The sequence below is a fragment of the Amphiura filiformis genome, chromosome 5, assembly GCF_039555335.1.
Source record: "Amphiura filiformis chromosome 5, Afil_fr2py, whole genome shotgun sequence".
Taxonomy (NCBI): Eukaryota; Metazoa; Echinodermata; class Ophiuroidea; order Amphilepidida; family Amphiuridae; genus Amphiura; species Amphiura filiformis.
Window position 1 is genome coordinate 28,106,643 of NC_092632.1, and position 17,454 is coordinate 28,124,096.

At 35.8% G+C, this 17,454-nt stretch overlaps 1 protein-coding gene across 6 annotated transcripts in view; it reads right to left on the reverse strand.

Annotated features, from left to right (window-relative positions):
• LOC140152908 (zinc finger RNA-binding protein-like) overlaps nt 1-16,876 on the reverse strand; it is a 34,773-nt gene extending 17,897 nt beyond the window's left edge. The window contains exons 1-7 of one of the 6 annotated variants that reach the window (XM_072175445.1): nt 16,723-16,875; nt 12,939-13,166; nt 11,206-11,378; nt 5,363-5,536; nt 4,815-4,856; nt 3,271-3,315; nt 1,838-1,882 (exon numbers count right to left, since the gene is read on the reverse strand). In XM_072175445.1, the coding sequence (XP_072031546.1) occupies nt 1,838-1,882; nt 3,271-3,315; nt 4,815-4,856; nt 5,363-5,536; nt 11,206-11,378; nt 12,939-13,166; nt 16,723-16,775 (760 nt within the window). In that variant the 5' untranslated portion in view covers nt 16,776-16,875. Of the gene's footprint in view, nt 1-1,837; nt 1,883-3,270; nt 3,316-4,814; nt 4,857-5,362; nt 5,537-11,199; nt 11,379-12,938; nt 13,167-16,722 lie in introns of all 6 variants that reach the window. The other 5 variants (XM_072175444.1, XM_072175449.1, XM_072175447.1 and 2 more) reach the window with 5 other exon arrangements.
• Between the last annotated feature and the right edge of the window lie 578 nt (nt 16,877-17,454).

Consider the following 17,454-nt stretch of genomic DNA (forward strand, 5'->3'; position numbering starts at 1 on the left):
ATGTGATACCATCACACTTGATCAGGCAACTGCCTAGTTGGACTGGTTATGTGACAGACGGCTAGGGATCGGCTTGATGGCGTCTGTCATGTGACCAGTCCAGGGGGTCAGATGCCTGATGAAGCGTGATGGTATCACATGCAACGGAGCATTGCTAAATATAGTAAGTCCAGTATTTTGTTTTAATTCCAAATTTTATGCTAACTTTGATATGTGAACAAAGGAGGAAGTCCCAAACCATTATTCCTATAGCTATACTTTTGAAATAAACACTAAATATTCAGGTTTGAAGCTATCCCCACAAATTTCCATCTACCACAACATCATGAATGCCACAATTAAAATGTAAATGTTTCTATACTCTGTCCAACATGAGGAAATCAAGAAAATAGTTTGATACTTTTTACACAATAAGCAAAAAATTTGACCACAAAAAATGCAGTGTAATTCCTAGTGAAACCTCTCTGGGTAATATTACGTTGCATTTATTTCATTTTTCTACTTTCAGGCTAGACAAGAGTATAAAATCATATTACTAAATCATAATATTACTGCTAAGTCGGTTCAAATCATAAGTGTTTTTCAAAAATAGGAATAAAATACCCAACAGAAACGGCAAAACGCAAAGATAGAAAAGGCAAACACAAATTGTGAAAGAATAACACTGTTGTTAACAACGAGAAAGGCAAGTTGGATTATTTTTTATCAATTGGGACATCTTCCCTAACCAGAAATCTAAATTTGTAATTTAAATTGGCATCATGCAACACAATAACATAGTAAAGAGTAATTTTAGTAGTAGTACAGCATCAGTTAACGATATTGAAATTTGAATGTGTTTCGTTTACGGTGGGTAAACAAACACTGTCATGGGGGCACAGAATCTATATAGTGAACTTGTTTACTAAGAAAGTGCAAATTGTGTTGAGTTTTTCTACACTGTTCAAACAACAATATTATTGACAATAACGACCTTAGCAGGCAGCTTAGCACGCCGAGAAAGCTGCACACTTGTAAAGTGCACACAGTACACAGATTTGTCAAGTGCTGTCAAAATAATAGAGAAATCGTTTGAAACTATGTGAAAAACAAAACACTTCCAACTGGTGTTAAAATAAATAAATCCCTTTTCTTCTACATGCTGCTTAGGAATGGAATTACCTGGCATGCCACATACAGCTTGCCATCATTCCACCCAAAACAGCACATTTGCCCAACAGATTGCAAGCAGCATTCTATCTACATCAATACATTTTTGTTTCTGAAAATTATTGACAAGTGCTTGGAAAACCGTGTTCAACTCAACGTGTAGATTCAAAGACCGCTTTGGCAAGCGACATTCTTGAAATATGCCAGCGCTGAAAAATGTTTAATATCACTGTTTTGAGAAGACATCATTTATTAGGGGCAAGCTGCATTAACAGTTGTTTTTAAGCTTCCAACACAAGTCAATAACGCATCAAGCTATGCTTTTACAAAGAAACCTTCGCCATGCATGCAATAGTGATTTTCTCCCATGCTGAATCTCTACAACATGTGAATGAAACTTGAACATGACAACTCCCATAAATTACAGCCCATAACAAAAAAAGAAAAAAATAGAAAAAGCAAATTCCATTTAAAATTGGTCTTGTTTCGTCATCTTTTTGTTCAATCACGAGCAGTAAAACATGATTTGTTAATAAGTGAGAACTCCAATGAGAATATATAAATGATGTTAACACCAAACACAAGTCCACATAGCATGGTTTAGCGACAATATACGACAATTTCTCTCTCACGATTGCTTCCTGTAGCTGTAGATAAACCTTGCTATGTTCTGCAGTTTTCAATTTACCTTTGTTGGGGTTGTTGTAGGTCTTGTGTTGACCTTGCTGAACATCTGGATATCAAACAAAATGTCCATAAAACTGTATGCACTGGGTACCCACTAAACCAGATGCGATATATCGAACACAACATCATTTACAAACTAGTGTCTTATTGCTCTCCATTGTCTTATAAACAAGCACACCCTTTTGCATTTTCTGGTATGTACATGTCAACTGATCTGAAATTCGATCAGGTCCTTGGCCAGCTGGCCGAGAGCTTGAGTGCGACATATTTATGGGGCTTGTCCGGGGAATAGGTAACAGCTGAGGTTTAAAGGGGCATCACCACTCCCAAAAAATGTTTCGCTCTTTTAATTTAATGATGAAACACCATCACCCAATTCCCGAAATGTTAAACAAAATTAAATAAGGCCAAATAAAAAATAGATTTGTCTCATGTCCCCAGCACGCATTAGATTTATGGTGTGCATTTACTCATGAAAAATCTATTTTATTTTTCATTTTAACGAAAATTTTGCTTAAAATCTGCTATATTACTGTTCAGTTTCAAATGTGAAATAAACACATGAATAATTCAAACCCATGAAATTGCAGTAGTGCAGGGTGAAATGCCATTTCAATTTTCAATAAAATTCTGTAGACCATACTTTCACCTACATTGGGATGTGCTGTATGACAAACTATAGAATTACATTTGGGATTAAAACAATAACACAAATTGGCATTGTTTTAATTATAAAAAAAAACCCAGCATACTGCATTATATTTTCAAATTCCCAGGAGATGAGACATATCAATATTTTTGTTTAGCCCAAGAATGATTTTTTTTTAAACATCTAGATTTATTACATTTACATGTGTATGGCCCCATTTCCGGAATTCTGGAAGAATCACATCCTACTTCTTGAATATTATCTATGACACTATGTAACTTTTATCATGTTAACATGTTAAATCCAACCAAAATTTACAAAAATCATAGGGTAATTTTGGGCAAGTCCACTCCTTTTCAAAGTATGGTGGCAATTTTAGCGGTTCATATAAGATTCAGAAAAGAATATGGCAAAGTATGAAGCGTAGAATCCCTTGCAGACATGCTACTTTGTTTCATTATAGCCTGACGAAAGCAAAGGTGGGCAGGTTCATTTGTTGCGATCAACACAATGTGCATCTGCAATGTAAGCACCTGTATCATTCCAGCATCTAGAGAGATTCTACCCCACAAACCAATTTCAAACAATTGAAAAGATTCTGATGCTAACATGATGCACTCTACATCAGTCAGAAGTCATGCTCATCACATATATTTGATTTTGGCAAACAAAAGATAATTTGTATGAATCCACTGCAATTCATCAATAGGAGTTTCCCAGAGTGAATCAACACAATAGTGAAATACCCAAAATTACCCTACAATAAGTTATCAGTTTCAATTTACCTTTGTTGGGGTTGTTGTAGGTCTTGTGTTGACCTTGCTGAACATCTGAATATCAAACAAAATTTCCATAAAACTGTATGCATTTGGGTGCCCACATAATATGATAACAATTATAATTTACTAATTTAAATTGTCTTGCTGCATTGTTGAACATCATAAACAGTTGAATCATTATGCGCCATAGAAGCGATGATGTAACAGGATTAACTACCATAGCAATAGGTTAAAACAATTTTTGAATATATCGTTCTGCACTATAAGCAGGTTGCACTCATCACTTATCTGCAATCAATAGATTGAGCACAATACCGCATCACAGATTGAATACAATACCGCTCTTTTCAAAGATACTAATCAGCATGATATGAATATTGACAATATTCTATAGAATTACGATCCAGGTCTTCATCCCTGTTCTTAGACAGCTATGGTTCAATACAGAGGCACAGCATGAACGTACTAGCGCAATTCAATATATATATATATATTCAAAAATTGTTTTAATCTATTGCTGTAGTAGTCAATCCTGTTACATCATCACTTCTGATAAAAAAATTGATAAAATTCAATCAAGGCAACCTGTACAATATGGAACAGGAATTTTGAAAATGAATAAATGAATATGAATAATGTAGGCCTACTCTTTTATATCCGTTTTAAAACTCAGAACTCAACAGTCATGTAGATTATTACAAAAGTTAATTTAAGGGAGGTCTTAACTCTGATAGTACAGAAATTTTTGGGCCTGCTAAATTATTGGTCCAAAGTATATACTTAGAATGGCAAAAACTTGATGATAAATTCATCTGTGAGATCAAATTTGGGCAAAAATGCTAATTTTTGGAGATATTTTTATCTAGTTTAAAAAAATTAATAATTTCTTTTTTTTACGGGTCCAAAACAAATTGAGCCAAAAATGAGCATTTTTGCCAAAATTTGACCTCACAGATGAATTCATCAGGTCTTCACCATTCTAAATATGTACACTTTTTATATACTTCAGAACAATAATCTAGCAGTTATGAGGCCCAAAAGTTTCCATAATTCCAGGGTTAAGAACACTCATAAAGCTAGACTGAAGTTTGCCTACTTCTACTAAAATTCTCAATTTATAATTTTTTTTACCCAAATGTAGTCATTTACGTCTAGTGAGCATGTAGCAAATTTGTATTGTCCAACTAATACATGTATCCAGGCGTTTGCTGCATTTCAGATATCACTGCATCAATTATATTGAAACACAGGAATATATTATACGCTGCCATGTTGAAAATTATCATCACTCCTGGATTGCCTCATAATATGCCAAAAGGAAATAATTTTTATTGTTTCTAGCGCACCCTTTCTAAAGTCTCATAAAAATACAACAGAAATTAATGAAGGTCACCATTCAATTTTGGCCACCTCATACTAGGATCACAACCAAGCAGTTTGGAATCTCATCACTTTCACATGCACTAGTCTGACAATCTAGTTTGGGTACGCTAGTTTATTTACAATACAAGTTTGCCAGTTGCTCAACTTTTTTACAGATATTATCCTACCTCTGTTACTATTGTAAGTCTTGTGCTGTGGTTGAGCTACATCTGAAAAGACAAAAGTTAGTTAACATTATTCTCTCTACTATTAATGTAAGGCAGCAAATTATATTAAATGCCAAAGTTTGAATAAATGATCGATTGGATCGATGAATCAGACATTTGTTAAATTACGCTTTCAAAAAAAGAAAATGAGGTGTTTACTTCCTTAATTTAATATTTGGCAGGCAAAATACAACTGAGCAATTCCAGAGAGCCCAACCTTCAAATATAAAAGTGTGTAATTTTCCTTAAACTTCCCCCATTGTATGTTACAGAATTCTTGAATTTGTAGAATAGCGGAGTACAAGCAAATCTATAGAAGAAAAGCCAGTTCTTTTAGCTATTCATTGCTCTACCTCCCAATACTACACAGTCTAATTATGAGATGATGCTAGGCTGTGGTAAGCTATGAGAGGGGTTAATAATGGACTTATTTATAAATAAGGCTAACATTTGCAACACATCAGTAAGGATCCACAACTTTACGAAAAGAGATTTTAAAATAAACCTACTTGTTGGTTTTGTGTAAGTGGCTGTAGTAGTGGACACATATGCAGGTGCTGTGGTCTGTACAGCATAGGCATAGGTCACCATAGATTTCTGCTGGACTGGTTTCTGTGCAGGCTGGTGGGCTACTGCTGTGTAGGCAGAGGCTGCTGTGCCACCATAAGCTGTGCCAGTTTTCGCTGTAAAGGGAAGATGAGGCAATAGAGCAAGTACTTGATTAAATTTGTCTGACATGTCAATAATTCCAATCATAAATTCTTGGTCCGACTGGATAAGTTTACAACGTAATTTGACATTTCTATTACTCATGAATACCAATCTAAAATTGTTACTTTTGACACATTTTTTCCACGTCCAATGACACAGTAACCTGCCACAGGAATACGGGTTGATGAAATGAAAACAGAACTGGCATACACTATTAACTATATAAGTGCGACAGTCAAAATATAATCACAAGGTGAAAGATTGGAACAATACATCTTTCATCAAGTGATTATTTAGACTGTACAATGTATACATATGCACAACTTGTTTGACACTCATACATTTATTCTATTTAAAATACAATTTATGTTACCACATAAATTTTTTTCATCAACATTTAAACACATTCCACCTGTTTGGGTAACCAAATCGGCGAGTCAAGGAGTCGGTGCACGTAAGGGTGGTTCTTAATTTTCAAAAGTCTGAAATACCTTGCTCCCACCCCTTCAAATGGTGATCCTGGATGAAAAACTTATTCTCTGAAATTTTCAGAAATATTGAATATGATTTAGAGGTAGCTCAAGAGCCCGCAATGTGGCGCTTGACTTAGCGAATTTTAGTTGTCGGACATTTTAAGGAAGTTTACAAGGGTCTATTTTCAAAATAAAGTGTTTCTTGATACCCAGTCTTTGTAATTGCATTAACAATAACTAGTTTAACATACAAATAGCAAAAGATGTCTTGTATTTACATCCATTGTGATTATAAACCAGACCAAAAATGGCATTTCGTGCCACGGAATGCTAAAATACTGCCCGTCAGCCTTTTTGGACAATTTTGAGGGACACTAGTTTAAAAAAAGAGAATATCATGATGCTCAAAACTTTGTAATTGCATTAACATTTAACTACCTAAATATATAAATAACAAAAAATATCTTGTATTGTCATTCATTATTGTTTAAACTCAGCCAAATATAGTACTTTGTGACATGAATACCCCAAAAATACCGGTACTATGTATTGGCCATTTCGGGCAATTTTACAAGGGTCTATTTTCAAAACGCAGTGTCTCTTGGTACTGAATCTTTGTAATTGCATTAACAAAAAGTAGTTTTACACATTATATAGCTCAAGATGTCTTGTTATTACTTCTAGGCCTGGCATTTTCGGGTAATTTTGTACCCGGGTACCCGCCGCATTTTTTCGGGCGGGTAACCAGGTACCAATACCAAAAAAAAAAAAAAAAAAAAAAAAAAAAAAAAAAAAAAAAAAAAAATTTTTAAATTTTTTTTTTTTCGGTTTATAATGTCCCTGGACCTAGACCTAAATGCCAGGATCATTCATGGTTGACCTAAAAAAAAAAAAAAAAATTTTCAAGATATTTTGTATTTTTAATATGAAAATCGATACTTTGTATTCATGTCATACTCTATTAATGATTTCAAAATGCATTCAAATTCAATGCATTTTGAAATCATTAATAGACTATGACATGAATACAAATTAGGCCAAATAAAAAATAAAACATGTTTCACGTCCGGGTTTTTGAAAAAAAGGAGGAGGAGGGGGCTTTTTATTTTCTATTTTTTATCGCAAAATTGGTGTAAATACCCATACTTAGAGCTGTTTTAGCGTATACAATAATGCCTGGAAAAAGAAGGAGGCCCTTTTTTTATTTGTTGTTCTGAGAGTTACACCCCCTCCAATGATCACAAAACCTTCCTAAAATGTTTCTTGTATCTTAACAAGGCTATAGAAAGCATTCCAACTTCCTAGACATATTTTTTGAAAAGTTATAACTGAATTTCAAAAAATAAAAATATTTGAGGAAACCTCAAAAAGGAAGCGGGAGGGCGTGAAACATGTTAATTTTTTTATTTTGCCTTATCAATTTTCATATTAAAAATACAAAAACATCTTGATTTTTTTTTTTTTTTTTTTTTTTTTTTTCCATGAATGATTCTAGCATTTAGTTTTGTTCCAGGAACATTTTACAAAACCGAAAAAATAAAAAACTTTAAAATTTTTTTTTTTTTTTTTTTTTTTTTTTTTTTTTTTTTTGAATTTGGTACCCGGGAGGGTATTTCCTACCGGGTAATGTTATCTCGGCGGTACCCGTTTACCCGACCGAAAATGCCAGCCTTAATTACTTCCATTATTGTTTTAAGATAAACCAAATATGGTACCTTGTGCCATTTGACCCCGAAATAATGTGTGTCAGCTCAGTCGGCCATTTTGTGCAATTTTACAAGGGTCTATTTTCAAAACACAGTGTCTCCTGATACTAAATCTTTGTATTTGCATTTACAGTAACTAGTTGAACACAATAATCTATGTCTTGTATTTACTTCCATTATTGTTTTCAAATGTGGTACATGTACTTTGTGACATTGCGTGTCAGTTGGCCATTTTGAGCAATTTTACATGGGCCTATTTTCAAAACAGAGTGTCTCTTGATATTAAATGTTTGTAATTGCATTGAGAGAAACATTTCCACATATTTTTAAACAAAATATGCCTTGTAAAGTTGTATTGACTGCCATTGCTGTTTTATTCTAATTTTAAATTTATTAATTGTTGTGGTCGTTGCGATAGATATGTTGTATGTTAAATTTACAGGTAAGTTCTAGGCACTCGAGAGCTTTTTTATTGTCATTCCCCTCTTACCATGCTTACAAAGGTTATTACCCCTCACCGCGAGTTACTTGAGCTCTCTATCATCTTCCTTGGAGGCTTTCCCCCTCATGATACCCACTTCATGAAACAGGGTCCCTTGAATCACGCACCGTTCGATGGCCAAGATCATTTTACTCATTGGATGTTCCAAGGGCAAAAATTCTGTGGCTCTAAGCATGGTTCACTGCACCCCTAGCATGCCTAGCAGCCTGTGCTCCACATAATGATATCCAGCTAATTGCAGGCTTATGAAGACAACCATCATGTTTTTACAAACACATAGCACACTATGACAATGAAGTCCAGCTGCAGTTCCTGCTTCAAGTTGTATCTGAGCATCGGCACCAGTTTGCTAGTCAACCTTGGCAGATTCTTAGTTTAAAATGAAAGCAACTAAGGGGAATCTTTTGTTATAAATATGTTGAACAAGTTGCTGCTAATGCAATTACAAAGATTTATTATCAAGAGACACTCTGTTTTGAAAATAGGCCCCATTATGTACACATGTAAAGCTCAAAATGGCTATTACTGACAAACAGTTTTTGGGCCATGGCACAAAGAATCATATTTGGTTGATCAAAAAACAATAATGGAAGTAAATACAAGACATCTGGTACTATAATATGTGTTCAACTAGTTACTGTAAATGCAAATACAAAGATTTAGTATCAGGAGACACTGTGTTTTGAAAGTAGACCCTTGTAAAATTGCTCAAATGGCCGATTGACACGCAGTATTTCGGGGTCAAATGGCACAATGTACCATATTTGGTTGATTTTAAAACAATAATGGAAGTAAAAACAAGGTATCTAATGCTATATATGTGTTAAACTACTTAATGTTAATGCAATCACAAAGATTCAGTACCTAGAGACACTGTGTTTTGAAAATAGAACCTTGTAAAATTGCCCAAAATGGCCGATACACAGTATTTTTGGGGTGTTCATGTCACAAAGTACTATATTTGGTTAAGTTTAAAACAATAATGAATGACAATACAAGATATTTTATGTTATTTATATGTTTAAGTAGTTAATGTTAATGCAATTACAAAGTTTTGAGCATCATGATATTCTCTTTTTTAAACTAGTGGCCCTCATAATTGCTCAAAAAGGCTGACGAGCAGTATTTTTTGCAGTGCGTGGCATGAAATGCCATTTTTGGTCTGGTTTATAATCACAATGGAAGTAAATACAAGACATCTTTTGCTATTGGTATGTTAAACTAGTTATTGTTAATGCAATTACAAAGACTGAGTATCAAGAAACACATGATTTTGAAAATAGACCCTTGCATTCTTTCTAAAAAATGTCCGGCGACTAAATTTCGCCAAATCGGCCACATTGAGGGCTCTTGAGCTACCTCTAAATCATATTCAATAATTCTGAAAATTTCAGAGAATAAGTTTTTCATCCAGGATCACCATTTGAAGGGGTGGGAGCAAGGTATTTCAGACTTTTGAAAATTAAGAACCACCCTAGTGCACGTGCACTAGCACTACGGCACAGCACTGTGATGGTTTAAACTTTCACAATGAGAGGCCGATGGTAAAAATGATGAATGGCCATCAACCAATGAATTGTAAGGACATTTTTGCATGAGTATTAACTTTAAAATAAACTAACAGTAACAAGTTTGTAACAACTTTTGCCGCTTTAATATCAGTTGGCCTGATGATGCATCCGAGATAGGATGTGAAATATTGCCACTCACAAAAACGTATTCAAGTCCAGTAGATCAGATTATAATAATTTCATAGTTATTTATACCTGGATGAATGATAATCTTCATAATCGTAATAACAAGTTTGGTTTGTTTAGAACACATTGGGACTGGAGACCATGGTGCATTCTATAACATACATTGTACCATGGTATTCATTATTCAATATTCCTTTTCCCAAGCACTTTGACAGGCAAAGTAGGCCTACACTTGCGCAATTTATTCTTTCAGTAAAATATTCAACCATTCCTCATTATTTGTTATAAAAAAGATTATTCTTGAATTTGTAGAATAGCGGAGTACAAGCAAATCTATAGAAGAAAAGCCAGTTCTTTTAGCTATCCATTGCTCTACCTCCCAATACTACACAGTCTAATTATGAGATGACACTAGGCTGTGGTAAGCTATGAGAGGGGTTATGAATTCTTTTTTGTTTCTATAATACCAAATAGAAACATCAGACAAGACTGGAACTGGGTCACTTACCTAAATATCAAGTTAAAACCATTTGCCTGAATGTTTTTAAATGTGTACATCATCAGGGTTGTCACTGCATCATGGTTGGTGCTGGTCAGTAGTAACCAGCACTCAGACTGACACCAGCACTCACTTAGGGAATTTAAGTCTATGAGGACTTGTCAACTGGCACAGAAATAGATAATCTGTACTTTTTTGCCCTTCAAAAGAGCTGAAAAAGTATTAAGTATTTGGACAAAGTACATGAAAATTAAGTAACAACCCTGTCATGAGTACATGTATAAGATGACATGGAAGAATTAAAAAAGGGGGTACTACACCCCTAGCCAATTTTGTGCCTATTTTTGCATTTGTCTAAAAAATTATAGCACATAGGTGACAAGTAAGATGTATATTATAGGGGCAAGGACTACAACTACTGCATTGAAAATTCAGCAACTCAAGGCAAGTAGTTATTGATTTATTGATCAAATATTGGTTTTCCCTCATTTTTTACTGTAACTCCACAACTGTTGTATGTGCTGAAATAAAATTTCCAGTGCAGTACTTGCCCCAATAATATACATATCTTACTTGTCACCAATGCGCTGTAATTTTTGAGAAAAATGCAATAGGCACAAAATTGGGCAGGGGTGTAGTACCCCCTTAACATTGTGTAATATGGCAAATGAAACGCTTCTCCTCAAGGTTATGGCCAACAGGAAGATGGTTGAATTGAAAAGCATGTACAGAGCAGCAGATGAGATGGCAATGCTTACCCTTACCACTTTGTTGTGTATAATATGTATCGCTGGCAGCGTGCTGCTGAGTCTGTGGTTGCTGATAGTAGGATTGTTTGTCATAAGTACTTGTCGTTGAGGACTGGGCATAGCTGTATGGCTCCCTATAAGTTGCCTGACTGGTGGCAGAAGCCTGTGTTACAGGATCTTGCCTTTGTCTAGGTGGAAAGAAAAGTTGGTTATCAGAAACAATGACTATTTGGGGAGCATTAGACCTTGACCATAGGGAACAGCATAATTGATCTTCTTTAAACTGCAGAAAATATGTGTGAAGTTGTCTATTCTTTGGTTCACCTCAAGTTCAGTAGTGATGTCAATGCCTTTTTTCAAGACTGCTCTGTAAGTGTCGACAACCAGCCCTTGTACGCCCTACGTGATTAACATTATTGATACCACTACCGAACATGCGGTGAATCAATGTATCCTGGAAATTGGTTTAACAATAAGAGTTACTACTATTGTCTGTCCAATTAACTTAGACACCCAGTTTTTGTTACTTAAAAAAAAAAATATACACTTTGAAAGAAATTCATGAAAGAAAAGTGTTAACATTCGCTGCGACCTAACGGGATTTTTGTGTTTCCAAAGCATTGAGTGAGAGTTTACCAGAAATTCTTTTGAAATTGGAAGGTTTTTCTCAACACTTTAAAAATAATCCGGTAGAAGTTGGGTACCATTATTTTGGAAGGTCTCATTAGACAGATTTGTAGGTATGGTGATTTTGGATAGTGAATGGATGAATAGTAAATTAATTATACTCCTCACCAAAAACATTTTATAAAAATGAAAAATATAATGCATATATTTATTCTTAGTGTATTAACTCAGTGATCCCAGCTGTCCCTCAACCAATTACAACAATTCGGCGCGGTATTTGAATCTTCTTCTGTGCATGCTTTTGGCTTGGCACAATTCTAAGAAAATACAAATTGTATGCCATATAAATGTTCTGATATTATTGGTGAGGAGTATAATTCACAATACACTCCAGACGCATAGCAACTTGCCCTATCATTTGTTATAATGCACCAATTGTGACATCTTTTGAGTTATAGAGGTTGTGCATGAAATTATTGATTGGCTCAAAACAAAGGATTTGAAACGGTGTCCTTCACCGAAATCATGGCACAGTGTAGTCCATTCAATCAAATATTGTCATCAACCTATTTGATCGTAGTGTATTTGTTATGCGTGTGACGACCTCTGTGGTAGATTGCAAACATGCTTTTGTTGAATGCATTTGAGTAGACCGCCATTATTGTGAATTAGTAAAAGGATCAAAGGATCAAGGATCAAAGGGTGGAATCACTGATCAATATGCATGATTACAATGTTCAAACACCCCTTACTGTAAATAGATTATCCCATCAAAAGTTTCAAGTCATTAGGAATATTCGGCTGGACCCAGATATCTTGCTGTAAATTGGTCAAAATTGAATAAAAGTAGACAAGGAAGAATATTTTTTTATCGCTTTACTGATCATTTCTGTTAGGTCTGACCGTGTTTAGCCACTTTTCTTTCATGACTTTTTGCCAAAGTGAAAACTTTTCGAAATATATCCTAAAAACCGGGTGTCTAAGTTATTTGGACAGACAATAATGCAATTAACCAATGGCATATTCTCCTTATGAATGTCCTCAAACTTCTAGCGCCTTTCCCATAAGGATGGTTCGTGGCCCACTTTAACACACACACAAAAGCATAAAAATTCACTTACGCATAACTGTACTGTCCGGTGGTCTGATGTGAGGCTGCTGCTGCTGTGTAGCTGGTATCGTAAGCTGCAGCAGCAGTGTGAGTTTGACGAGCGGGAGTTGCTGTAGCGTAAGTTGGGTTATGGGCAGCTGCCGCAGGGGTTTGATAGGCAATGTGGCCAGCAGCTCCGGCAGTAGCAGCTGAATGCTGAGCGTAAGTTGTAGCCTGTTGGGTTGGTTGACTCACTTGGCTGAGGAAAATGAATACAATGTACGCAAACGTTTAAATATAACATTAAGTAATGCTGCAGGAAATTAGAATCTAGTGAGGGGCAGCTTTAAGGGATCGGATAGCGACTCTTGCACAGTATTTTTTGTGGGACCTGAGAGCACATCAGATACACCAAATTGCATTCTGAATATGACCTTCTAACAAATAATTTGGAATTTTTTGAAATTCACAATATAATACTTATTTTATAGCAAATTAAATATTTGTGTTTTTGGCATTAAAGGGCAGGTCTATTGCAAAAACAAGTTTATCTCTATTCGAAGAAAATAATTATTACATTACAAGTTGACACTCGTTGCAATTTTTTTTATGCGTATTTCTCCTGAATAAAGAGAAATTGTGTGGGTAAAGTGCATTGGGAATTCTGTATTCTGTGCATTGGGAATGTTTAATAGTCCCTTCTTGCAAAGCAGGCAGTCATTTCATGACGTCAACTTTTTTCTAGGTCAAATCTGTCTCGTTCGGAGGAACTCATCGCTTAAGTTGGTTTTTGCGGAAAATCAATTTTAAACATCTTATTTTCTCAAAAAAAGTGTCATTTTCATTGTCCTCATAATATTAGCTTGCCAATGATATGATGTTGTCCGAGCAATATATGACCTTTAAGGGGGTACTACACCCCTGCCCAATTGTAAGCCTATTTTTGCATTTTTCTCAAAAATTATAGTGCATTGGGGACAAGTAAGATATGTATAGGGGCAAGGACTACAACTACTGCACTGGAAATTTTATTTCAGCACAGACAACAGTTGTGGAGTTACAGTCAAAAATGAGGGAAACCAATATTTGATCAATAAATCAATAACTACTTGCTTTGAGTTGCTGAATTTTCAGTACAGTAGATGTAGTCCTTGCCCCTATAATATACATATCTTACTTGTCACCAATGTGCTATTATTTTTGATAAAATTGCAAAAATAGGCACAAAATTGGCCAGGGGTGTAGTAACCCCTTAAACAGTCAAGTTGACTTTATTTATCCAATATGTAGTACTTACAGCAATGCCCTCCACTTGCTACTGCCCTCTATTGCTACAATTATTATTAGGCCGCATTGCAGTCACGCTAATGCTGCATTTTTGACCCCATACAACCTTTGACCTCGGTTTGATTTTGTTCATGCTCCCATGATATGGAGAATACTTTTAGCCAGATTGGGTGAAGTTTGAAATGTTGACCCCGGTATGATTGATCGTGAATTTCAGATGGACGCATGTCTGGACGCATGTTTTTGCAACCTTGTCAGCAAATTTGCGTCACAACGGACGCACATTTTTAAAACCTTAACGGGAACCCTATTTGTGATAGGCCTACAATATAATACAATACAAAAAGAGCATTTGCGCCATTTCCAAATATGTTGGTCCTTGGTGATGTAATCAAGCAAAATCAGTTGGAACTTGGAAATATTAAATCTTCAGTTTCTTAGGAGCCCAGGGTGGAAGGTAAAATGGGGGGGAGGGGGGGAAGAAATTTTTGACGAGCGAAGGGGGGAAGCAATTTTGGCCAGCCGAGAGGGGGGGCCAAGTGATTATTGGCACACACGTTTTTCTAAAAAGGCTTCGGAAACAGTACAGAACCCTTTAATATGCAAATTTTCCTGCTCGCTGTGCTCGCAACATATCTAGACCATAAAATGTTTGCAAATTGGGATCCCAAAAATTTGGCATGTGCAAGGGGGGCAAAGCTTTTTTGGCGGGCCGAGGGCAAACGATTTTTGCCAGGCCGAGGGGGGGGGGGCAAGCAATTTTTGACGAGCCGTTCGAAATTTTACCCCCAGGAAGCTCATAATTATTGCACAGCCCCTTTAAATAGTTAGTTTATTAGGCCATGGGAATTAAAGTAGTAGATTTGCGTCCAGAACTTTTTTCATTATTCATTATTTCTATTCTACTAGGCACAAACGAACTACCCCCGTTTACGCTGTACAAAGTTAGAAGTAAAGGAGCCGGTTAGCACGCCAGGCACCACAAAGCATGCAAAGTGCATACTGCATAGCATCGGAATTTTGGTGATCCCCGTCATCTTTTTTACCGTTTGAGGCAGTATCGCGCAGCTCATTAAATATTCATGAACCCAATCACGTGGTCTTAATCGGTAGCTCGGAGTGGTTGAGATTGACCAGGCATGTTTTTATGAATGAAATTATGACCTTAACAGGGCAGGGTCATGCATTTATAGCATATTCATGTGGTTTTTTTTTTCCAAGATGGCTGTTGGCTACCAGCATTGCCTGGCCTGTCACCTGTCATGCGTGTTGTACTGAACTACACGTCCGGGACTCGCTGTGAACAACCAACACGGGTGAACAACATCATTGCAGACTCATTTTCACGGTTTTTACGACTGTTTTACCAACTTCAAACTTGTTGATTTTATGTTTGAAAGCCATTTTTTCATGTTTCTGGTAAATAATGAAATTTTTTGCAAATAATGAAAAAATATGCAGTAGGTTTTGGAGCATGCGGGCGGTGGACGCAGGCAGATCTACTACTTTAATTCCCCGCCATGGCCTTAAATAGTAAAAAGCATTACAAATCTGGATTTTGCAGAAAACGCCATTCAAATCTTGAACATCCATTTCCAATGAACAATCAAAGAGTTTCCAAAATAGCAGAAAACAAAAGGAAATGGTTTTAGGTATCCTAGGTGAATTCAAATTTGCCATCAAATTGCATCGTTTTATATATCAAATTAAAGCCCTTGAGTAAACTAAGCCAAAACTGAAAACCTTTTTTTTCATAGCACTTTCCGTAGCAAAGTTACATCTTGTCAAAGATTGACTTTCATCAAAAAGATTCAGCTGGCAAAATTCCCCAAAACGGCATTTCGGGGGTGTTTCTAGATCTTAGTCTCATGGCGATGGCAGCTTTTTTAATGGAACTGCTATCAAAATCCTCTAAAATTCCATGTGCGACTTGATTATCACCATAAAAAATCATATATTTGGGTCAAGTGAAGTATAGAAAACATATTTATGTAGGTTTCCTTCACCCACCTATTCTCGAAAAAAATTCAAATTTCTATGTAAATATGCATTGTGTTGGGGCCCCGGTCTCGGCGAATTCGCTGACTAGTAAATGTGTAACTAAGGTTTGCCTAGGTTACCTAATGGTTTGTATCATGATTTATTTTAGAATGTCAAATGTGCAAGCAAAAATAAATAATTTTTCCCTTGCATTCGACTTTAACCAGATAATATCAGTTTGTTAATTAAAACAAATATGTGCCATGTTCATATTTTTAATAACAAAACATGAACAAAAGACGAAAACTTGGAGCTAGAAGTAAGTAGCAAACATGCATGCATGAAACAAAATGGCCCTGGCCTTGTTGTCTCGTATGCAAATGCACGCATGTCTGATTTTTCCAGACGCTGCTGGTGCACATTTTCATGTGTAATAGAAGGGCAATTTTTTATACTTGTAAACTGTTTTACTACACGAAAATGGTATCAAATTGTTCTGTGCATTTTCATTTATAAATTAACTTTATTCATTTGAACAGGAAACCTACCTGTACTGTGTACCGCCGTGAGTAAAAGCACTAAAGTAATTTCCAGACGCCATGCTTCCTCGGCCAAAGCGAAAAGGATGACTCGCTATTCGGCACGTGTAATTTGCATAAAAGATATTTAAACCTCAACTACGGCGACACGGTTCGTTTTTATTTATGTTATGTTATTGTAACTGCGCATTCTAAGGCCGTATCTCCAAAACCCGAACTTATCCGGAAATTTATGAAGAGGCAGGAATAATCATTAATTTCCATAGATAACACGAATTAAATCATGATATCCTTACAAAAGCCTTTACTACATGTTTATTTTATATTCTGGTCAAAACATTACACCCGTCTCTTTTTCAATAGTCGCTGAATTTAGAGGTGGAATTTTCGGGAGTGGTATTATTTCCCCATTGTTTCGGGTGTTTCCGTAAAAAGTCGAAATGTCCCGAATATGAGGTCAACAAACCGCAAGATAAGGGTCAAATTTGTCAATAATCTCCAGCCAGAGCTGGAGTTGAGCGAGAAGATTGCATGGCAAAGTAACACTGCATACTTGATGTTTTTTGACATGTAGTGTTGTATATATGTTACGCTTATCATTTCTGATTGTTTTGGTAAGCAAGAGCTTTACTGGAAATTATCAAAATCATTTAAACTCGGTGACCATTAATTTTACTGCAAGCTTACCTAACATTCAACCGGGGTTCGTTCAGTTTCAGACGTCGTACGTAACTACAAGCC